Source organism: Humulus lupulus, chromosome 8, assembly GCF_963169125.1.
Source record: "Humulus lupulus chromosome 8, drHumLupu1.1, whole genome shotgun sequence".
In the NCBI taxonomy this organism is placed as follows: Eukaryota; Viridiplantae; Streptophyta; class Magnoliopsida; order Rosales; family Cannabaceae; genus Humulus; species Humulus lupulus.
In genome coordinates this window covers 71,131,154-71,150,467 of record NC_084800.1, presented here as the reverse complement: position 1 = coordinate 71,150,467, position 19,314 = coordinate 71,131,154, and the positions used below count along the sequence as shown (strand labels likewise).

The window sequence follows — 19,314 nt, the reverse complement described above, 5'->3', positions numbered from 1 at the left end:
GGAGAAGACTAAATCCTTCTTTCTGAAACACTTCCCTAGCCATAAGACCAACAGTCTAAAACGACAAATTTCCACATTCTCCTAAAAGGACAATGAAACGTTCTATCAAGTCTGAGAAAGATTCAAAGATATGTTAAATCAGTGCCCGCACCATGGCTATGAGAATTAGCGCTTGGTCAGTTACTTCTATGAAGGCCTCACGAGTCGTGAGCGCCAGTTTGTAGAAATGCTATGCAATGGTGAATTCCTCGAAAAAGAGCCAGACGATGCTCTTGAATATCTCGAAGAAACCGCGAAAAAGTCTCACACCTGGACTGGTCCAAGTGCTACTGATAGCACCAACCGACACAAACCATCTGGGATCTATCAACTTCGAGAAGAGGATAGTATTAAGGCCCAACTCGAAGCTTTGAAAAAGTAGTTTGAGGTCTCGATGACGAAAAATGGGCAAAAGTCGCACATGATCGCTCAAGCAGAACCGCAAGAACCTTGCTTTGTTTGTGGAGGGACGGAGCACTTAGCTAAGGACACCTTAGCTTTGAATGAAATGAGGGGGGTTTATGAGGAGCAATGCAATGCCTTAGGGGCATATATAAAGCCATTCTCCCATACGTACAACTCTGGTTGGAGAAACCACCTGTTGACGCCGTTTTTCGTCCACAGCGAAAGAAGAGCACGAAAACAATAATCAGTAATGGCCAATAAAAATATGATAATACAAACGAAATTTTTTACGTGGTTCAGCAGTCAAATCTGCCTAGTCCACGAGTCTTTGTTATTAAACTTAAGATGATCTCTGAATATTCTTCAAGGATGAATTCTCCAGAGTTTTCTCTCAAGTTCACAAAAATTTGGTCCTTTACAATGGTGCATGACCTCTCTATTTATAGAGAAGACTTCAGAATACTATCCCACATATTTCGGGAAGTTATTCTGTATATGCAAATAAATTAAATGGCATTAAAAGTCAGCAATCCTATATACAAGGAAACGTCCCCTGAAGATCAGGGGGCGTATAACTGAACAAATAATATCCCTTGATTATAGGGGATTTATAGTAATCAATGTAGATCGCGTCTCTTATAGATGACTCATTAGGATATTCAAAGTTATTATCCTATATCATCAAGGCCCTGTTCACCCAGGTTTCTTATTGACTTTCGAGCTATAGCATCTTCCCGAGGCTTCGAGCTCATACGCGCGTCAGGCTCGGAGCCCTGATCCGAGGCCATCCCGAGAATGGATGTACTTCGGGGTCTATCTTTCGAGCTTGTGAGGATTTCAAGGCTATCATCTTCGAAGTCATCTCTGCTTCGTAAGCTCGATGCTTAGATTTCGGACATATTCCAGACTTTATGAGTTCATTCATCATGAATCCAGCTTTCGAGGTTACAACTCTCATGGCTCGAAATCTGGGTGTAACACCACCCAAATTTCAGTTGGAGAGATTCCAACCAAGCTCAATCGTCTGGAGGCCAATGGAGAAATGAGCAACAAGTTCAACCATCAAAGGCGTATTCTGCACCTCAATACAATGCTCATCCACAACGAAATTCTCTCGAGAATACTCTTCATGCATTCATGGAGGAACAATCCAAATTGAATCGCCAAATGATGGAAGAAATCAAGGAAATGAAATGTCAATTCTCAAAATTGACTGAATCCTTGGCCATTCCGGAAAAAGGCAAACTTCCTTCCCAACCGAAATTCAATGTTCAAGGCCAACACATGGCCCAATCTTCAAATTCAAATGATCAAAACGTCAAGGAAGTGAATGCCATCACGATGAAAAGCGGTAAAACTTTTCCAGACCCACCCATTAAATCCAACTCTCCCAGTATTCCAAAAGTCATTTCCGAAAATCCACCACTCAATGCCACTCCAAAGATACCATTTCCCCAGGCTTTGAAACCTGTTGGGAAACTTCTTGATAACCGAGCTGAACTCCTTGAGCACTTGACACAAGTGAAGATTAATCTTCCTCTGCTTTACATCATTAAACAAGTGCCCGCTTATGCTAAAATCATCAAGGATCTTTGCACTGCAAAAAGGAAGCACCATGTCAAGAAGACTACCTTCTTGACCGAGCAAGTGAGTGCGGTGATTGAACAAAAGGCACCGCCAAAATACAAAGATCCCGATTGTCCCACCATTTCTTGCCAAATTGGGACCCATGAAGTCAGCCAAGCCTTACTTGATCTTGGCGCGAGTGTCAATCTCATGCCTTATTCTGTATACTCGCAACTCGGTCTTGGAGAAATGAAGCCAACATCTGTTGTACTACAGCTTGCTGATCGTTCCACCAAAAAGCCTAGGGGTATCGTTGAGGATGTATTGGTTCAAATTGAAAAATTCTATTGCCCCGTGGATTTTCTTATTCTTGATACCCAATCTGTGGTGAACATGGAGTCTAAAATTCCTATTATCCTCGGAAGACCATTCCTTTCTACTGCAAATGCTTTGATCAATTGTCGGAATGGTCTAATGAAGATATCGTTTGGAAACATGACTCTAGAAGTCAATATCTTCCACATCGGGAAACAACCCCGAGAAGATGATGAATGCTATCAAACATTCATGATTGACTCTTTAATTCCCGAGGAGGTTCAATTGCACAGCAACTTTGATAATCTTGATGAACTCCTCCTTCTGTCCAACAACTAAAGTCCGAACTCTATTGAGTCTACTCTTGCAATATCAGATCGCATGGCCTCACGCAATAGAAGGACTCAGTTTTGGCAACCTTGCTTTGAAGAGCTACCTCGCGAGAGGGCACAACCGAAAACTTCAGCCGAAGAGGTTCAATTGTTCAATTGACCCAACTTCCCGAGGGTTTGAAACATGCCTTCTTGGGAGACGGTGAAACCTTTCCAGTTATCATCTCATCCAACCTTCCAAATTCTCAAGAATTGCAGTTACTCGAGCTACTGCGAACGCATAAATCTGCGATAGGTTGGACGCTTGCTGATATCAAAGGTATTAGCCCGTTAATTTTCTCCCATCGAATCAATCTGGAGGACGAGGCTATCCCTCGAAGAGACCCTCAAAGGCGACTGAACCCCACGATGAAAGAGGTTGTAAAAAATGAAGTTTTGAAATTGCTAGATGCTGGTATTATTTACCCGGTAGCAGATAGCAAATGGGTCAGTCCAACTCAAGTTGTGCCCAAGAAATCTGGTGTCACCGTTATCCAAAACAAAAAAGGGGTCCTTGTCCCCACAAGAACGGTGACGGGGTGGCGCATGTGCATTGATTATAGAAAATTGAATGCCGCCTCCCGCAAAGATCATTTTCCACTCCCATTCATTGATCAAATCCTTGAACGTGTAGCTGGTCATCCTTTCTATTGTTTTCTTGATGGCTATTCTGGCTATTATCAAATTGAGATTGCATTGGAGGATCAAGATAAGACCACTTTCACTTGTCCCTTTGGCACGTTTGCTTTCCGGCGTATGCCATTTGGCTTGTGTAATGCACCAGCTACTTTCCAAAGAAGCATGATGAGCATCTTTAGTGACATGATTGAAAAATCAATGGAAGTATTCATGGATGACCTAACCGTTTTTGGAAACTCCTTCAAGACATGTCTTATTCATCTTTAAGCTGTTTTAAAACGATATATCGAGAAGGACTTGTCCTCAATTGGGGGATATGCCACTTCATGGTATCTTCCGGCATAGTCTTAGGTCACATTGTTTCTGAAAAAGGAATTGAGGTTGATCAATCCAAAGTCAACATTATCTCCAACCTGCCGACTCCTAAGACTGTCAAAGACGTTAGGTCATTTCTTGGTCATGCTGGGTTCTATAGGAGGCTCATACAAAAATTTTCAATGATTGCTCGTCTGCTGAGCAACCTCCTAGCCAAAGATGTTACCTTTGAGTGGACACCTAAGTGTGAGGAATCATTCCGAGCGCTTGTCAATTCGCTCACTTCCGCTCCCATCATTCAGTCACCCAATTGGAGTCTTCCTTTCAAGATCATGTGTGACGCCAGCAACTTTGCTGTGGGAGCTGTGCTAGGACAACGAAGGGAGGGGAAACCCTTTGTTGTCTATTATGCAAGCCGAACTCTCAATAATGCTCAAATGAACTATTCCACTACTGAAAAAGAGTTGCTTGTCGTTGTCTTTGCCCTTGACAAATTTCGATCTTATTTGATTGGATCGCCTATTACGATCTTCACATATCACTCCGCCCTTAAGTATCTCCTTTCCAAAAAGGATGCTAAGGCGCGATTAATACGGTGGATCCTTCTCCTGCAAGAATTTGACATAACGATCAAAGACAAGAAAGGTGTTGAAAATTTCGTCGCGGACCATTTGTCCCGACTTGAATTCAGCGATCCCGCTGACTGTCCACCTATTCATGATGATTTCCCCGATGAACAATTGCTTTATGTTGCTAAGTTGCCGTGGTACGCTCACATTGTAAACTACTTAGTAACAAGTGAACTCCCATCCAAATGAAGTTCACAAGACAAACGCAAATTTCTGGTCGAGGTGCGCAATTTCTTTTGGGATGACCCATACTTATTCAAGTATTGCCCTGACCAAATCATGCGAAGATGCATCCACAATGATGAGGTGTCTAGTGTGCTGAATTTTTGCCACAATGATGCTTGTGGTGGTCCCTTCTCTGTGACCGCTGCAAAAATCTTACAATGCGGCCTTTACTGGCCCACCTTGTTCAAAGACACCAAAGATTTCTGTCGTTCTTGTGTAAGGTGCCAAAAGTTAGGATCCTTATCCCGTCGGCACATGATGCCCTTGAACCCAATTCTTGTTATCGAAATATTTGATTGTTGGGGGATAGACTTTATGGGACCATTTCCACCTTCTTTTGGCTACCTTTACATTCTCCTCGCTGTGGATTATGTTTCCAAATGGGTCAAGGCTGTACCATGTCGAACCAATGATAACGCTACAGTTGTCAAATTCTTGAAAGAAAATGTGTTATCCCAGTTCGGTACCCCTCGCGCTATCATCAGTGATCAAGGCACTCATTTTTGCAACCGATCCTTTGAGGCTCTTATGCGCAAGTACGGTGTACTTCATAAAGTTGCAAATGCCTATCATCCACAGATCAATGGTCAGGCTGAGTTAGCCAATAGGGAGATAAAACACATTCTGGAAAAGAGGGTAAATCCCGACCGCAAAGATTGATCTACACGACTTCTAGACGCTCTTTGGGCATACCGCACTGCTTTCAAGTCCCCTCTTGGGATGTCTCCCTATCGGCTTGTCTTTGGAAAAGCCTGTCATTTACCTATCGAGCTCGAGCATAAAGCATATTGGGCTATCAAAGCCCTAAACTTTGATCTGAATGCCGCAGGTATCAATCGCAAACTCTAGTTGTCCGAAATTGAGGAGTTGAGAAACGATGCATATGACAATTCTAGGATTTATAAGGAAAAATTGAAAATCGCTCATGACAAACAAATCCTGCGCAAACACTTTGAGCCAAATCAAAAAGTGCATCTGTACGACTCTCGTTTTCACTTGCATCCCGGTAAATTGCGATCGCGATGGACTGGTCCATTTGTAGTGAAGCAAGTATTTCCCAACGGTTCGGTAGAGGTCGAGGACCCAACCGATGGGAGAATTTTTCGAGTCAATGACCAAAGACTGAAGCATTACATTGAGAGTGTGAGTCGTGTTGAGGAGGTCCTTCTTAAGGACCCAATTCATACTCTCTGAAGTTCTCAATGGTTTGTTGTTTTTTTATTTTTTTATTTTCATTTTTCATTATCTTTATTTTTCTGTCTTTCTTTTATTTTTGTATGCTTTTCATTTTTGTATTTTGTTTTGGGGTTTTGTTACCAGGCTATTTTCGCTCTCGCCTTATGGACATGGTCATCATCCAGGTGTTCTTTTACCTTATCTTTGTCATTGCTTATTCATTTTGACATTGAGGACACTGTCTGATTTTTGGTTTGGGGTGGTGAGCATGCATTGGATTTCATTTGGAAAATCTTATTGTTACGTCATTGGCTTTCATTTGGAAAATCTTATTGTTACATCATTAGCATTCATTTGGAAAACAGTATTGTCTTGTTTAATTTTTAAGTCAAATTTTCTCAAAATTATCCAAGCATGAGTATAATTTGTTGGTTTGAGTCAGTTCTTACTATGTTTAGCTATTAAGAAGTGATTTTTAGAGTTCTTTTGTGCACTTTCAAAACATATGATAAATAAATTGGTTGTTAACACAAATAGTTGAGAGAAATTTCAAGTTTAAAGTTTTTCATTTCTTGGTGAGTTGTGAGAGTTGAGAAAACAACTTTTTGAACTTTTATTGATCATTTGAGTTGGTAAAGTCACATCTTTGGAATTTAAAACATGACATTTACTAGAGGGATGTTTTTCATTTAAGAAAAGTCTTTGTAATAAGTTTGTGTTGTATTGTATTTGTAATTTCCTTTTTTATTTTTGTGTTGTCTCTTGTCAAAAAAAAAATCTTATTAAAAAAAAAAGAAAAAGAAAAAAATAATAGATAAATGAAAAAAAATGAAAAAAAAGAGAACAAGAGCAACACTTCCTTCTATTATTTTGTAGCTGTTAAAAAAAAAAGTATATATATTTCTATTACTATTATTTTGTGTAATTGTATTAAAAAAAAATTATTATCATTATAGTTCATTTTCTTATTTATTATCTCTAATTAGTTGTCATTTTGTTTTTGGAGTTTTCTCATGTAAATCCCAAAGGTTGTTTGTCATTTGAATCCCAATAAGTTGATTTGCCTATCTTGTGATCAATATTTGTTCAAATTTCTTGGCCTAAAAAGTTTATCTTTTCTCATTTGAGCGTAAACTGTTACATTTCCAACTCCAAGAGTGTACTCCTTCCCATACAATACTTTCAATGCTCGTGAGGAATTTGGAGTTGAGATCTTTATACTTTTGAGATTTTTCGATACTATTTGTGTAATGACTTGTGATAAAAAGAATATAGTTTGGTGCACACACTCACAACTCTGAAATCGCAACTATAGTAGCTTAGATAGTAATTTATGACTTCTTGCTGATAATTTGAAAATGCTTAGATGATTTCGCTTGGTTTGACTTGAATATTCAACTTGATAATTTTATTTTTTCGCTTGAATTGCTAGGGACTAGCAATAAGCTAGTTGGAGGTTGTGATTAGTGGTGAAAAATACACATTTATTGATTTTAATGGTCAAAATAAATTAAGTTTTAATTAATATTTTCATAAAATTAATATGATTTATTTTACAAATGAAAATATGTGATTATGATTTAATTTATTTTATTTTGTACGAATTAATTGGTATTTTGGCACTTGGAAACAAAGAAAAAATAAATAAATAAAATTGAAGAAAGAAATGGAAATGTGGCATTTTTTAAATGAAGAAGCTCACTTTTCGGCCCAAGCCCAGCAGCAGCTTCCTCTTGCCCCAACCGCCAGGTGTCGCCCTTCTAATGCGCCACGTGTCCGCTCCTTTCCTCCAAAGCAAGTGACCATCAAGCATTTCCCTCACGTTCATCCAACAATTGACCCAGCATGCACTGAAAGCCAACAAAGGCCCAAATGCATTGACCCAGCATGTATTGTTTCACCAAGCCCAACGTGACCCAACTGCCCAACAGAAGCTCCTTCAGCAAGCTCCCAACGAAGGCCCAACTGCCCGCAGGCCCATTTGAAGCAGCCTAATTCTTCAGCCTAGGCTGCCTACGTGGCACTCTCTCATTGGTTGAAAATGGGTCAAAACCCTCTTGTGTCACCAGCCATGTTTTGTGGGTATTGGGCTTTGTAAATTGCTATTTTGAGCTTTATAGATCATGTTTTTGTGGTATTTTATAAAAAGAGCATTTTGACTATACACAAAAATAGCTAGGGTAATATTAATAATAAGATTTGATTTTTCAAAATCATATTTTATTATTAATATTTCAGATTTATTTTGTAAACCTCATTTTGTTGTTTAATTTCTTTTTAGTTCTTTTCCCCATCTATAAATAGGGACACTTTCTTCACATTTAGTATGTAATTTTTAGAGTAGAGAAACTATAGCAAAATTTCCACTCACTTTCTTCTCATATTTTCTTCTTAGAATTTTGTGAGAATCATGAGCATAATGGCCTAATCTTCCTAGGAAGGTTAGGGATGATTCCATATGCAAGTGATGTTATTTTGCTACTTTGATTTACTATGTTCTTAATGTAATATATTTGAGTTATTTATGTTCTTTCATCTCTATCTTTATTTACTTATGCTAATAGTATATAGGATTAGTCATGCTCTTTCTATGTGCTTCTAATTAGTAAAAGTAATATTGATACATACTTTTATGTCTAATCTTCTATTGCATTATTGCCCTTGGATATTTTGTCATTTTTAGATTTTTCATAAGATTAACATTGTGCTTTTAAAGTAAAGAACTTTATAACTCAAATGAACTTTTGTTAGAAAAAACTATGGACTTTAATGTTAGATTTTCCAAGTAAATGTTGGGATGTGAACTATTTACTTGTGTATTTTTGTAAATCAAATAACCAAGTAACTAAACAAGTATATGGATGATTCTTGAAACCTTTCATTTTCTCAAACTCTTGATTATATCTTACCTTTATTTCACTTATCTCATTTCATCACTTTATCAAAAATACAATACCAAAATCTCAAACATCTATCCATTTACAATTTTATTTACCTCTTGTTACTAACTTTTTGTGTTATTTCCTACTAATCTTTTGATTTTAGGTTACCTCCTTGTGGATCGACCACCCGATTATACTACAACCACTGCTTAGTGGTTGTCACATTTTGGGCGCTAAACACTATTGTACTTGCTTCCCGTGGCCATCGTGTCATGGTTGTCTCTCTTAGATATCAAAATGGTACTGCTGCAGACAAGAACTTTGCTGGTGTTGTTGATACTAGTTCTCGTGCCAGCATATTCTGCTTTGAAGGAGCACTAGTGTAACGCCCTACTTCCTTAGAGCCGTTACTAAGTGAGTTTAAAAACGTGTTTTCAACTCGCTAATCGAGGTTTTAGATCAAACAGTGTGATTAAGCTATAAACAAAAGAAAAACTTTAGAAGATAGCCATTTCCATAGAAAATCATAAAAACTTTACACTTGGGATCCCAAAATACAATTTATAAATATTTACAACACATAACCTGAACCAAGTCGACTAAACGACAAAATCTAGGTTTATTTACAAACATCTCCCAAAACTCTCTGGTCGTGGCAGCCAGGCTGGCCAAACATGTACATACTGCCTCACGCGTGCTGTACTCATGGTTGGTTGACCTTCTCTTTACCCCTACCTGCACCACAGATCATCTGTGAGCCGAAGCCCAGCAAGAAAACCCACAAACAGATAACATATGCAACATATATAACAAGCATATAAACAGGCCACCAATGGGCTAAACACATACGACCTAGCTGTCCCAGGCGTTTACGAAGCCCTGGGTTCGCGGACCACGCCGTGAGGATATCCCAGGTATCCTTTTAGGGACTCGCCTTGGCAACTCGCACTCCACGTGCTCAACGCTGCTCCTGGCCCCTTGCTGTTCTCGGCCTTGCACTCAACGTGCCTAACGCCGTTCCCGGCCCTTCGCCGTTCTCGGCCCACACCGTTCCCGGCTCTTGCCGACCATTCACATCATAACATACATAGCATAGTAAGCAAGTACAAAATTCTAGCATTCAGTTAAAGGGCTACGCCCCACTGTTCTAACATATTGGGCTCAGCCTTGCATACCAATTCTATTCAAACACTTTGGGCTCAGCCATGCACACAAGCTCTATGGGAACAAGGGTTTTCTTACCTAATTCCCGAGCTCTCCGAGCACCAATGTCCCGAGCACAATCCTCTAGCTTGAGCCTCTCCGAATCCCTAGTCACAACATATTAACAATATCCATCTATCAAATTCTAATCCAATAAATATCTCCGAGCCATAACCCTAACCTCCGGGACCTTGAATTCTATCAATCCGGGTGATAAAATCCATCCCGAGCCTTACCCATTGAGTTCCCAAGCCTAAACACCCTTAAAAACTCAAACTGGCGCTAAGGGTCGCGGCTCCACCCTCAAGAGTCGCGGCTAGCCTCAAAACAGAGGCTAGCACATCCCTGCAACACACACGGGCCGCGGCGCGCGCATGAACTTCTCGGCCACCCTCGGCCGCGCGCGCACACGGGCCGTGGCGCGCCCCTCCTAGGGTCGCGGCCCTCACACCAAACCCAGATTTTCTCACCATTTTTACACACCTTTCCTCAAGCCAATTCACCCAAAACTCATCTATCAAACCCAGATAATTAACACATATATTCCAGCTCAATAACAACTCAATAACAACATCAAAACCCATCAAAATCTACTCCAAAACTCAACTGAAACCCCCAAGAACAAATTAGATTCTACCCACATGCATAGCTTAGAAACACAACTGAAATTTAAGCATAACTCCATGGTAAAGCTTACCTCTTGCTTAGTTAAACCTCTGAAGTTGAACCTTAATCCCCAAGCTCCTAGCTCCTTAATTTCACAGCCCAAAGTCCTCAATTCCCTAACTAGTTCCTCCAAAGTTCTCCTTTGTTATGTCTTAGAGAATGAAAGAGAGAAAGGAATAAGAGCTATCTTCAGTTGGGAGGAAATATATGTCGGTTTCTAAAACTTCTAAACAATTCTCCCTTTTTGTTTTATTCACTTAAATCTATGTGGTTACCTCAAGGCTCGGGGTACCCAAAACGTCCCCGAGGGCGAAATGGTAAATTTCCCCAATATTCCCACCTAGACATTCTATCCTCAAATATATCTCCAAATATTTGTTTTCATGTCCCGATAATCCCATAACACACCTAGTACCCAAATTACCCCTCGACTCGCCCCGAGTCGGAATCTCAACCCCGTTGTGACTCTCTGGCTAACCGCTCCCCAGGACTGTCTCGGATCGTGCTGCACAGACATATCACATATATAACATTTATCACACTTATGCCCCTTATATCCAGACGGGGCCCACATGCACATTTAACTCAATTAAACATGCATCACTATCATATATACACATAAACCCCACGTATTAGCATATTAAATCATTTATTGCCCTCCAGGCGCACTAATCAAGGCCCTAAGCCTGATTAGCAAATTCGGATCGTTACAACTAGAGGTTGGCTTCTTCCATGAGTACAAGGAAGGTGTTGACTGGGTAAGAACTCTGCAGGCTAATATTAGGTTACTGATTTATTTCTATCAAAGCTATTCTTGTTTGGTTCTTCGCAACTCTTTTCAATTGGGAGATTGTGTTTTATCATGATGAATTGTTTCCTTGATACAAGTGTTTGTGGATCATCCAACATACCATAGACCTGGAAATCCTTATGGAGATATTTATGGTGCTTTTGGTGATAACCAGGCATGCTTATTGTTTATATTATTAGCTTAGTAGGAAAAAATCAATGAAGTAGCGTACTGTTTTGTTCGCCATTAACGATGAGTTGTATTCTTATTTGGTTTTATAATTTTGGTTCACTTTGCAATTATCTTACAGCCTGTTCAGAACTAATAGTTAGCTAAATGATTACATTCCTTTTTATCATTGTTTGGATTGTCTATTCTGCTTCCTTTTCTTAATGTATGTCTGTTTTTAATGCACAAGTAATGTGTTTCGAGGGGCATTGTGTACCCTTAAGATTCATTTGAGACTCCTCAATATAGTTAGCTTTTGCTGGAGTGTTGACCATTATTTGTATTATGGTTTAGGCTATTGGTAGCGAAATATAGACCATATGGAGTTTACAAGGATGCTCAGAGTATTCTTCTAATTCATAACCTAGCACATCAGGTGAATTTTTTCTTCTTCTTTAAAAAATCTCAAAATACATGAAAATGTCAGAACATTACATACTTCGTTGCATTATTAGTATGATATATTAAAAAAAAAATTAAACCAGAGGAGAATAGAAGTAGAGGTTCATCTGGTGACCAAGAGAGTATAATTTTTACAAACAAAGGCTTAACTGCTAAAATAGTGAGACCAACTGTTAGTCACAGGGGAGAAACCTACAACTTCATTTTAAATACATTTGATGTTCTTTTGTAGAAGTTGTTGGTCTTGAGGTAATATGATCATTATATAGATTAATTTGATAACTATACTTAAAAGGAAAGAAGAATGTGATGTCTTAAGATGTAGTGAAATCTGAAGCTAGATAGATTATAATTTATGAAGTTGACCTTGTGGTAGTGGCTAGATGAATGCATATTGAAGCTGCTTATATGTCTTGTGCATGACTACAATGCAATGATCGGAGAAGTTAGTGCGACTGATGAAGTTTGGGATAAACTTATTCAGATATTAATTATTTAAATTGAATTTTATGTTTGTTTTATTTTAATAGGTATTGGTATTTTATCAATGTAATTTCATTTTATGTAAATACATTAGTTAACTGTTATGACTTGTTCAATACTTTACTTTAAGTTTAGACAATTATCAGGTTATACGTTTTTATTTTATTATATAGACTTTATTGATTTTGTGTTATCTCGTGTATAGATATTAAGTTTTGAAATTTGAGATTACTTGGATATTATTAAAATAATTTTCTTATTTTTTATTTTAAAATAATAAATAGTGATCACAAAAAATATTTTTTATTTTAGAAAATAAAAATAAAAATAAACATTTAAAAAAAAAATGTTAACCAAACATGTTTTTTATTTTTTAAACAAAAGATAAAAATAAAAATAAAAATTACCAAACATATTTTTTATTTTTATTTAAAAAAAAGAAAACAAAAATGGTTATTTGGCGCATTTTTATTTTATAAAAAAAAAATAATCATAAAACAAAAATATATTTTTATTTTTGAGTTAAAAAAATTTTAAAATAAAAATTTTATCAAACGCAACCATTATTTGCTCTCGTTAGTATTAATTTAATTAGCTAAATCTTTCATATACTTTTGTTTATTTGTTCAACATGTAAAAAAACACTTAGAAACTATAAAATATTAAACTTTGAAGTTGATAATTTTTTGTTTTTTTTTTAAAACGTCCCAATAACCAATAAGCAATTTTCTCGTTTATTTAGGTGACCTATTACTTGAATAAAACAAAAGTAAATTAAATAAATAATTTTTAAATTTGGAAAAGACATCACAATATATGTTAGGTTATTTATGATTTTTGCTCACCAGATTATGATCTATACATTATTGCGCCCCTAATTTTTTTAGGCCGTTAAAAATTAACCCTAAAATATTCACAGTATTATAAAGTAGGACTTTTGTTAAGTTTCATTCCATATGGTTAATGGAATACTGACTTGACTCTTAACTTGCTGACTTGTCTTGACCACATCAGCACCACGTGTGCAAAAGGTGGAGGAAAAAAAACTCGCAATTTATAAAAAAAATATATAAAACTATATCAATACCCTTAAAATAAATTTAAACTAATTGATTCTAAACTTTTAAAAAAATATATGATTTTCTTTCAGAAAATTACACATATATGGGAAGACAAATCCCAATTCCAATATATTTGACTTTAAAATGTCAATTTCATAAAATTTTGCAAAGTAAAAAAAAATCATATATAAATTGTTGGGATTTTTTCATAAATATGGCTTTTTAGCCATTATTGTATAAAAATATGAGAATTAAACTTTCCCTAATTTGTATGGAAAAATTTAATCAACAAAAAGTTAATTTATGGGAAAACTAACTACATATGGTAATTAAAATTTAAGCAAAGACAAATCAGCCCATGGAGGGGTAGAATCGTAATAAATAACACAACACTCCTGAAAATCAATCAAACTCATTAGTGTGACATTGCCTTTCCTCTACCGTAACTCTATCCAATTTCTTCTTCCATCTCCGGCTTCCTTCTCCAGCGATACCTTCCTTCTCCGGCGAAAACTTCTATCTCTGACGACTACCTCAACATTTGATCAACAATAGTTATTTTCGAACTCATCTCAAGCAAAAACACTTCAAGAAAATCTGGTCACTTTTGTAAGAAAATTGGTGATCATCTTCTGCAGAAATCAATTCAAATTCAAGAAATCTTCCAATCAGTTCTGCTGCAATCTTTGACATTTCCAAAAACTTGCATCTCTGGTATACAATCAAGAAACAAGGTATGCAAAAATCATCACCTCTCTCAATTCTATTATATTGTCATTTGCTTCTATTTTAGAATATTAATTTCCTAAACCTACTTATAAATGTACATTGGTTGATCAGAAATAGACAAAAAATAAGAACTATACAAAATTTAGATTCTAATTTGTCTTTTCAATAAAAAATCATTTGATATTTGTATGAATTTTAACTGCCAAAACATTCAATAACAACAAGGTAACCAGTTACCTTGAAAATCAATCAATATGTTCAATTAAGTGTTTCAGTAGGGTACGTGATTACAAATTAAGGTAACCAGCTACCTTAATATATTCAATTCTATTATACTGTCATCTTCTTCTATTTCATAACTATTAATTTCCTAAATGTTCTACATAAATCTATTTTGTTTGCATAAAAATTCGAAATTATTTTTTAACTATTATCTTGAATATAATGATAATAGTGATGATCATGGTGTGCTTTCTAAAATCACAAACAATTTATAAACTAAAAAAATTAAAAAATATATATTTAAACCTACTGATATATGTAGATTGGTTGATCAAAAATAGACAAAAAACAAGAACTATGAAAATTTTAGATTCTAACTTGTCTTTTCAATAAAAAAAAATCATTTGATATTGGTGTGAATTTTAACTGCCAAAACATTCAGTAACAACAAGGTAACCAGTTACCTTGAAAAACAGTCAATACTTTCAATTAAGTGTTTCAGTAGTTTATGTGATTACAGACTAAGGTAACCAGCTACCTTAATATATTCTATTATCATCTTCTTCTATTTCAAAACTATTAGTTTCCTAAATGTTCTACATAAATCTATTTTGTTTGCATAAAAATTCGAAATTATTTTGTAACTATTATCTTGACTATAATGATAATAGTGATGATCATGATGTGCTTTTTAAAAACACAAACAATTTATAAACTAAATTTAAAAAAAAAAATATTTAGTCCTACTGATATATGTACATTGATTGATAAAAAATAGACAAAAAACAAGAACTATGAAAATTTTAGATTCTAACTTGTCTTTTCAATAAAAATTTCATTCGATATTGGTGTGAATTTTAACTGCAAAAACATTCAGTAACAACAAGGTAACCAGTTACCTTGAAAAACAGTCAATATTTTCAATTAAATGTTTCAGTAGGGTATGTGATTACAGACTAAGGTAACCAGTTACCTTCCCCAGTTACAACCAATTAACTCTTGAAAAATTTGCCAAATTTTGCAGGTATGGACAGTACTACTTTTTTGGTTCAATTTGAAGGCAAGTGGATTGAAAAAAACGAGTACGAAGGGAACACAATGACTGGGAAGTTGATTTCACCAAATTGTTCTCTTGACAACTTGGTGAATTTGATAAAAGAGGATATAAAGGAAACAAGATCAACTATTGAAGTTTATTATCAAGTAGCCAAAGGAACACCACCAATGAAGGTTGAAACACACAATTAAGTGTTGTTCTACATGGAAATAAAGAAAAAAAGTTGCTGCAAAAATAACAAACTTACCATTGTGTGTCACTATAGATCAAGAATTAAGTAATGAAAATAACCTTATTCTACTAACAAATCAGAAAGTTACAACAAAAGAAATGGAGGTGGGGACATTATTAATGCAAGCAAGCAATGCTTCCATCAATGAAAATATGTTAACTTGATATTTTAACAATTAGAAAAAGCAAAAGACATAGCTTGATATTTTACAACAAAACAATCATATCATAACTTTATTCATTAAAAGAGTGACTTTCATATTCATAAATTGTTATTGAGTATTATATTAAGTCTGTTATAAATTCACATACATTGAATGATTACACAAACATATAAAATTCATTTTAGAATAAATTGTTGGTTTTTTTGTTGCCTGTTATATATTTATGCCACCAACACCTGAAAAACGTGTTTTTTAAAAATTAAACACAATAGTCTGGGTAATTGGTTACATTTAATATATCCCAGTTGCTTTAAAAAGTGAAATATATATTATATATAATTATTAAACGTGAAATACATAAACAAAATAAACAAGAAACTAGGCACTTTGCTCTAACAATTGCCAAAAAAAAAAAAAATAGCAAAAACATCAAGCACCAAAGATAACCAATTACCCCTTGTATATAAGATGAAGACCAAACTAAGTACCTGGTTACCATTAAAGTATCTCAGTTGCTTTAAAAAGTGGAATATTATAATATATAGTTATTAAACATGAAATACAAAAAAAAAAAAAACAAGAAATTGGATACTTTTCTCTGACAATTGCCACAAAAAAAATAGCAAAAACATCAAGCATCAAAGGTAACTAGCTACCCTTTTGTATATAAGATGAAGACCAGACAAAGTACCTAGTTACCATTAAAATATCCCTGAAAACTAATTAAATATATACAGATAAAGAACACAAAAAAGATCAAAAGATATATAAAATAGTCTTAAGTAACCAAGGTCTTACAATAGTAGCAATTTAACACATACTAGTATCCAACTAACTATTTGTCATCATTTCCAAAAGTCAAATATCATTTCCAAAAGCTGATATAGTCTAGAGTATAGACAAAATAAAAAAAGTCTAATATCATTTCCTAAAGCTTCCTAAATAACCTATGCAGTAGTCTTCCTTCTCTTCTGCCTCTTATCCAAAAGCTTTTCACTAAACTCAATTGTTAGTCAAATATCCATCTTTTTGTTTCTTCTTCCCATGAAAATACAAGCTAACAGCAATGTCTTGGCGAAGCAACTGAGTATCAAGTTCTTTTGGCATCTCGGCATTTGCCATTCGCCTCTCAAAACCTCCATTCTTTGAAGCTGCAGCACTCTGTATGCCGAAGTAAGTCGGCTCCGATCGACGACTATGAAGACCACAGCTCGCCTCCGTTCACCAACCTTTGTTCGCCTGCACTCAACTCCGATGGTCGCCCGCCTTCAAGCTCGTGGCCAGATTGCCCCAATATTGCAGAAAGCCCCAAATCACCACATATGGGTATGAAGCTTTTGTAAAAAGTAAATGAAAACAAGAACTGAAAGAGTCCGTTTTGTAAAAAGTAAATAAAAACAAAATGTTTTAATATATAAAATAATATAAAATCAATTAAAAAGTTAAAATACTGAACATTGAATTTTTTTTTAACTAAATAGCCAATTTAAAATACTTGAAATAACATGTAAATTACATGATTACCCTTCTGCTTTTATAAAATATCATTAGTAATCAAAATATGGCATAATGATAACTTAATACAAAATTATGGGAAAAAAAACCCATAATAGTAAATAAAATGTATCAAAAGCCATAAAATAATACTTGTAAAAAAAAAATCCATATTTTTGAAGATTTTCTTAAAAAAGCCATATAAAATGTAATTTCTTCTAAATTGTTTTTGAAAAAAGTCATTTTGGGTATGAATTTTACGTCTATGAAAAGCCCATAAACCTAGTCTTGTTTATCCAGTAAATTGGGCTTACGACATTGAGGCCTAGCCCACAGCCCGTCTTGTTGAATACCCGAAACAAATGTTAATGTTGATTTGATACCGATCATCCTAACTATTCGTCACTATCGCCGATCGTCACTGCCAGACAGTCACCACCGGAGCTTCCATAACCGGTGAGTCAGTTCCATTGAACTCGTGAAAGGTTGAGGCCTGTCCTTTTAACTTGTCGCTGGTGAGAAAGCCTCACGAAACTTTGGGATTTCGATCGCAAACTGGTAACTCTCCATGGCCCTAGCTCGTAATTGGTACATTACCATAAAATATTAAAATCTACAGTTTCCTTTCTCGAAATTGGCCCTTTAGCATCCATGAAAAGAGTTTATAGTGATGGATAATTCAAGGTTATTAAAGCTAGGGCTAGTGTTAGTTACAATTGAACTTGGGGTTTTTCGTTTCTGGTATGTTTGGATTATCGAATTTTGTTTCTTAATTCAATGCTGTGATATATATATACACTCACACACACACACACAGTTTTGTTAAGCTTTGTAATCGTTAATTTAGTCCTCATTGTGTTCTTTTGAAATAATTCTGGATTGTTTTAGGACATGAATTTCGTCGTGTATAATTTGATTTCTGTATTGATTTTGTTTGTAGTTAATTAATGGCCATTCTACTTTTTTCAGTTCACAAGATTGAAATGGTGAATTAACCGACCCTCTTGCTCCATTTTTTTCCCTTTTACCTTTCAGATAAACTCTGGGTTTGGAGTTTTGCCTGTGATACTAAACTGAAAATGGCAGAATTAAGCTTGGGTATACTTATTGATATTGTTGACGAAGGATGGATGAGAGACACTCTTCCTGATGATGGTATATACGTTTATTTTGTATTTTGATGAATTACTCCTCATTTTTGCTCTTCCCATGACATTATAAAATTTGTGCTCTGCTGTTTCAGATCTTCCATTACCACCAGTTATGGTTGTCCGAACTGATGACACTGAGGATTCAAGTATGAATTTTTGATTCAGTAACACTTGTTTAGTTTCATTTCATACAAAGAACTGTGTCCTTTCTTTATTAGCATGGCTGACTTGCAGTTCCTTTTATCTCAAGATTATTTTACATGTGATGGTTTGGCAATGTGAGAAATTTACCAAGAAAATTTTCCGTTCCCTTTCGATTGGTGACTTTGGAAGGTGGAAAGCTGAGAGTAGCATGCCTTGATGATTTATAATTTTATTTGTTGTGGTTGATTTTGTTATGTCATCCATTTATTAATTCAGCTGTGTTTGCTAATCAGTATTTTTGTAATTTGCTGCTTTTGCTACTGTTCCCACTAAAAAAGTTCTATTATGTAATTTTAGAAGGCATCTTCTTGAAGTCTTATCTCTATTTGATTAAGGGGAAAAAAAGTCTCTGCTCTTATTCCTTTTTGTTTTTGTCTATTGTACAGATCCGGAAGCTCGACAAGTTAATGGGGATACTTGGCATGATCTTGCACTGGGCAATCAGTGAACCTTTTGGGGGTCTAACATCTGGTGGTAAGTTGCAAATTCGTGGTGCTTCTTTCAATGTAATTGAACCTGTATTTGTCTGTTATATGAGTGTTGCCTTTTGGAGTGTACTTATTTATATGAGTACCCCTCTAATATGATCATTTGGCAGAATATAGTTGCTTTATATTAAACAGGTCTGCTTAATTTCCTAATGAGAGAAACCTTGTTCTGTGTTTTC

General features: G+C 35.5%; 1 protein-coding gene and 1 non-coding gene across 2 annotated transcripts; one reads left to right on the top strand and one right to left on the bottom strand.

Annotated features, from left to right (window-relative positions):
* Positions 1-52: 52 nt before the first annotated feature.
* On the bottom strand, positions 53-159 carry LOC133799101 (small nucleolar RNA R71). Its single transcript, XR_009876304.1, has one exon. It is a non-coding gene; the product is annotated as a small nucleolar RNA R71 (small nucleolar RNA).
* A 17,502-nt stretch (positions 160-17,661) lies between these two features.
* On the top strand, positions 17,662-19,314 carry LOC133797740 (anaphase-promoting complex subunit 13). Its single transcript, XM_062235760.1, has 4 exons — positions 17,662-17,850; positions 18,328-18,447; positions 18,536-18,589; positions 19,034-19,314. The coding sequence occupies exons 2-4, from the start codon at positions 18,372-18,374 to the stop codon at positions 19,093-19,095; spliced, it is 192 nt and encodes a 63-aa protein (XP_062091744.1). The 5' UTR covers positions 17,662-17,850; positions 18,328-18,371; the 3' UTR covers positions 19,096-19,314.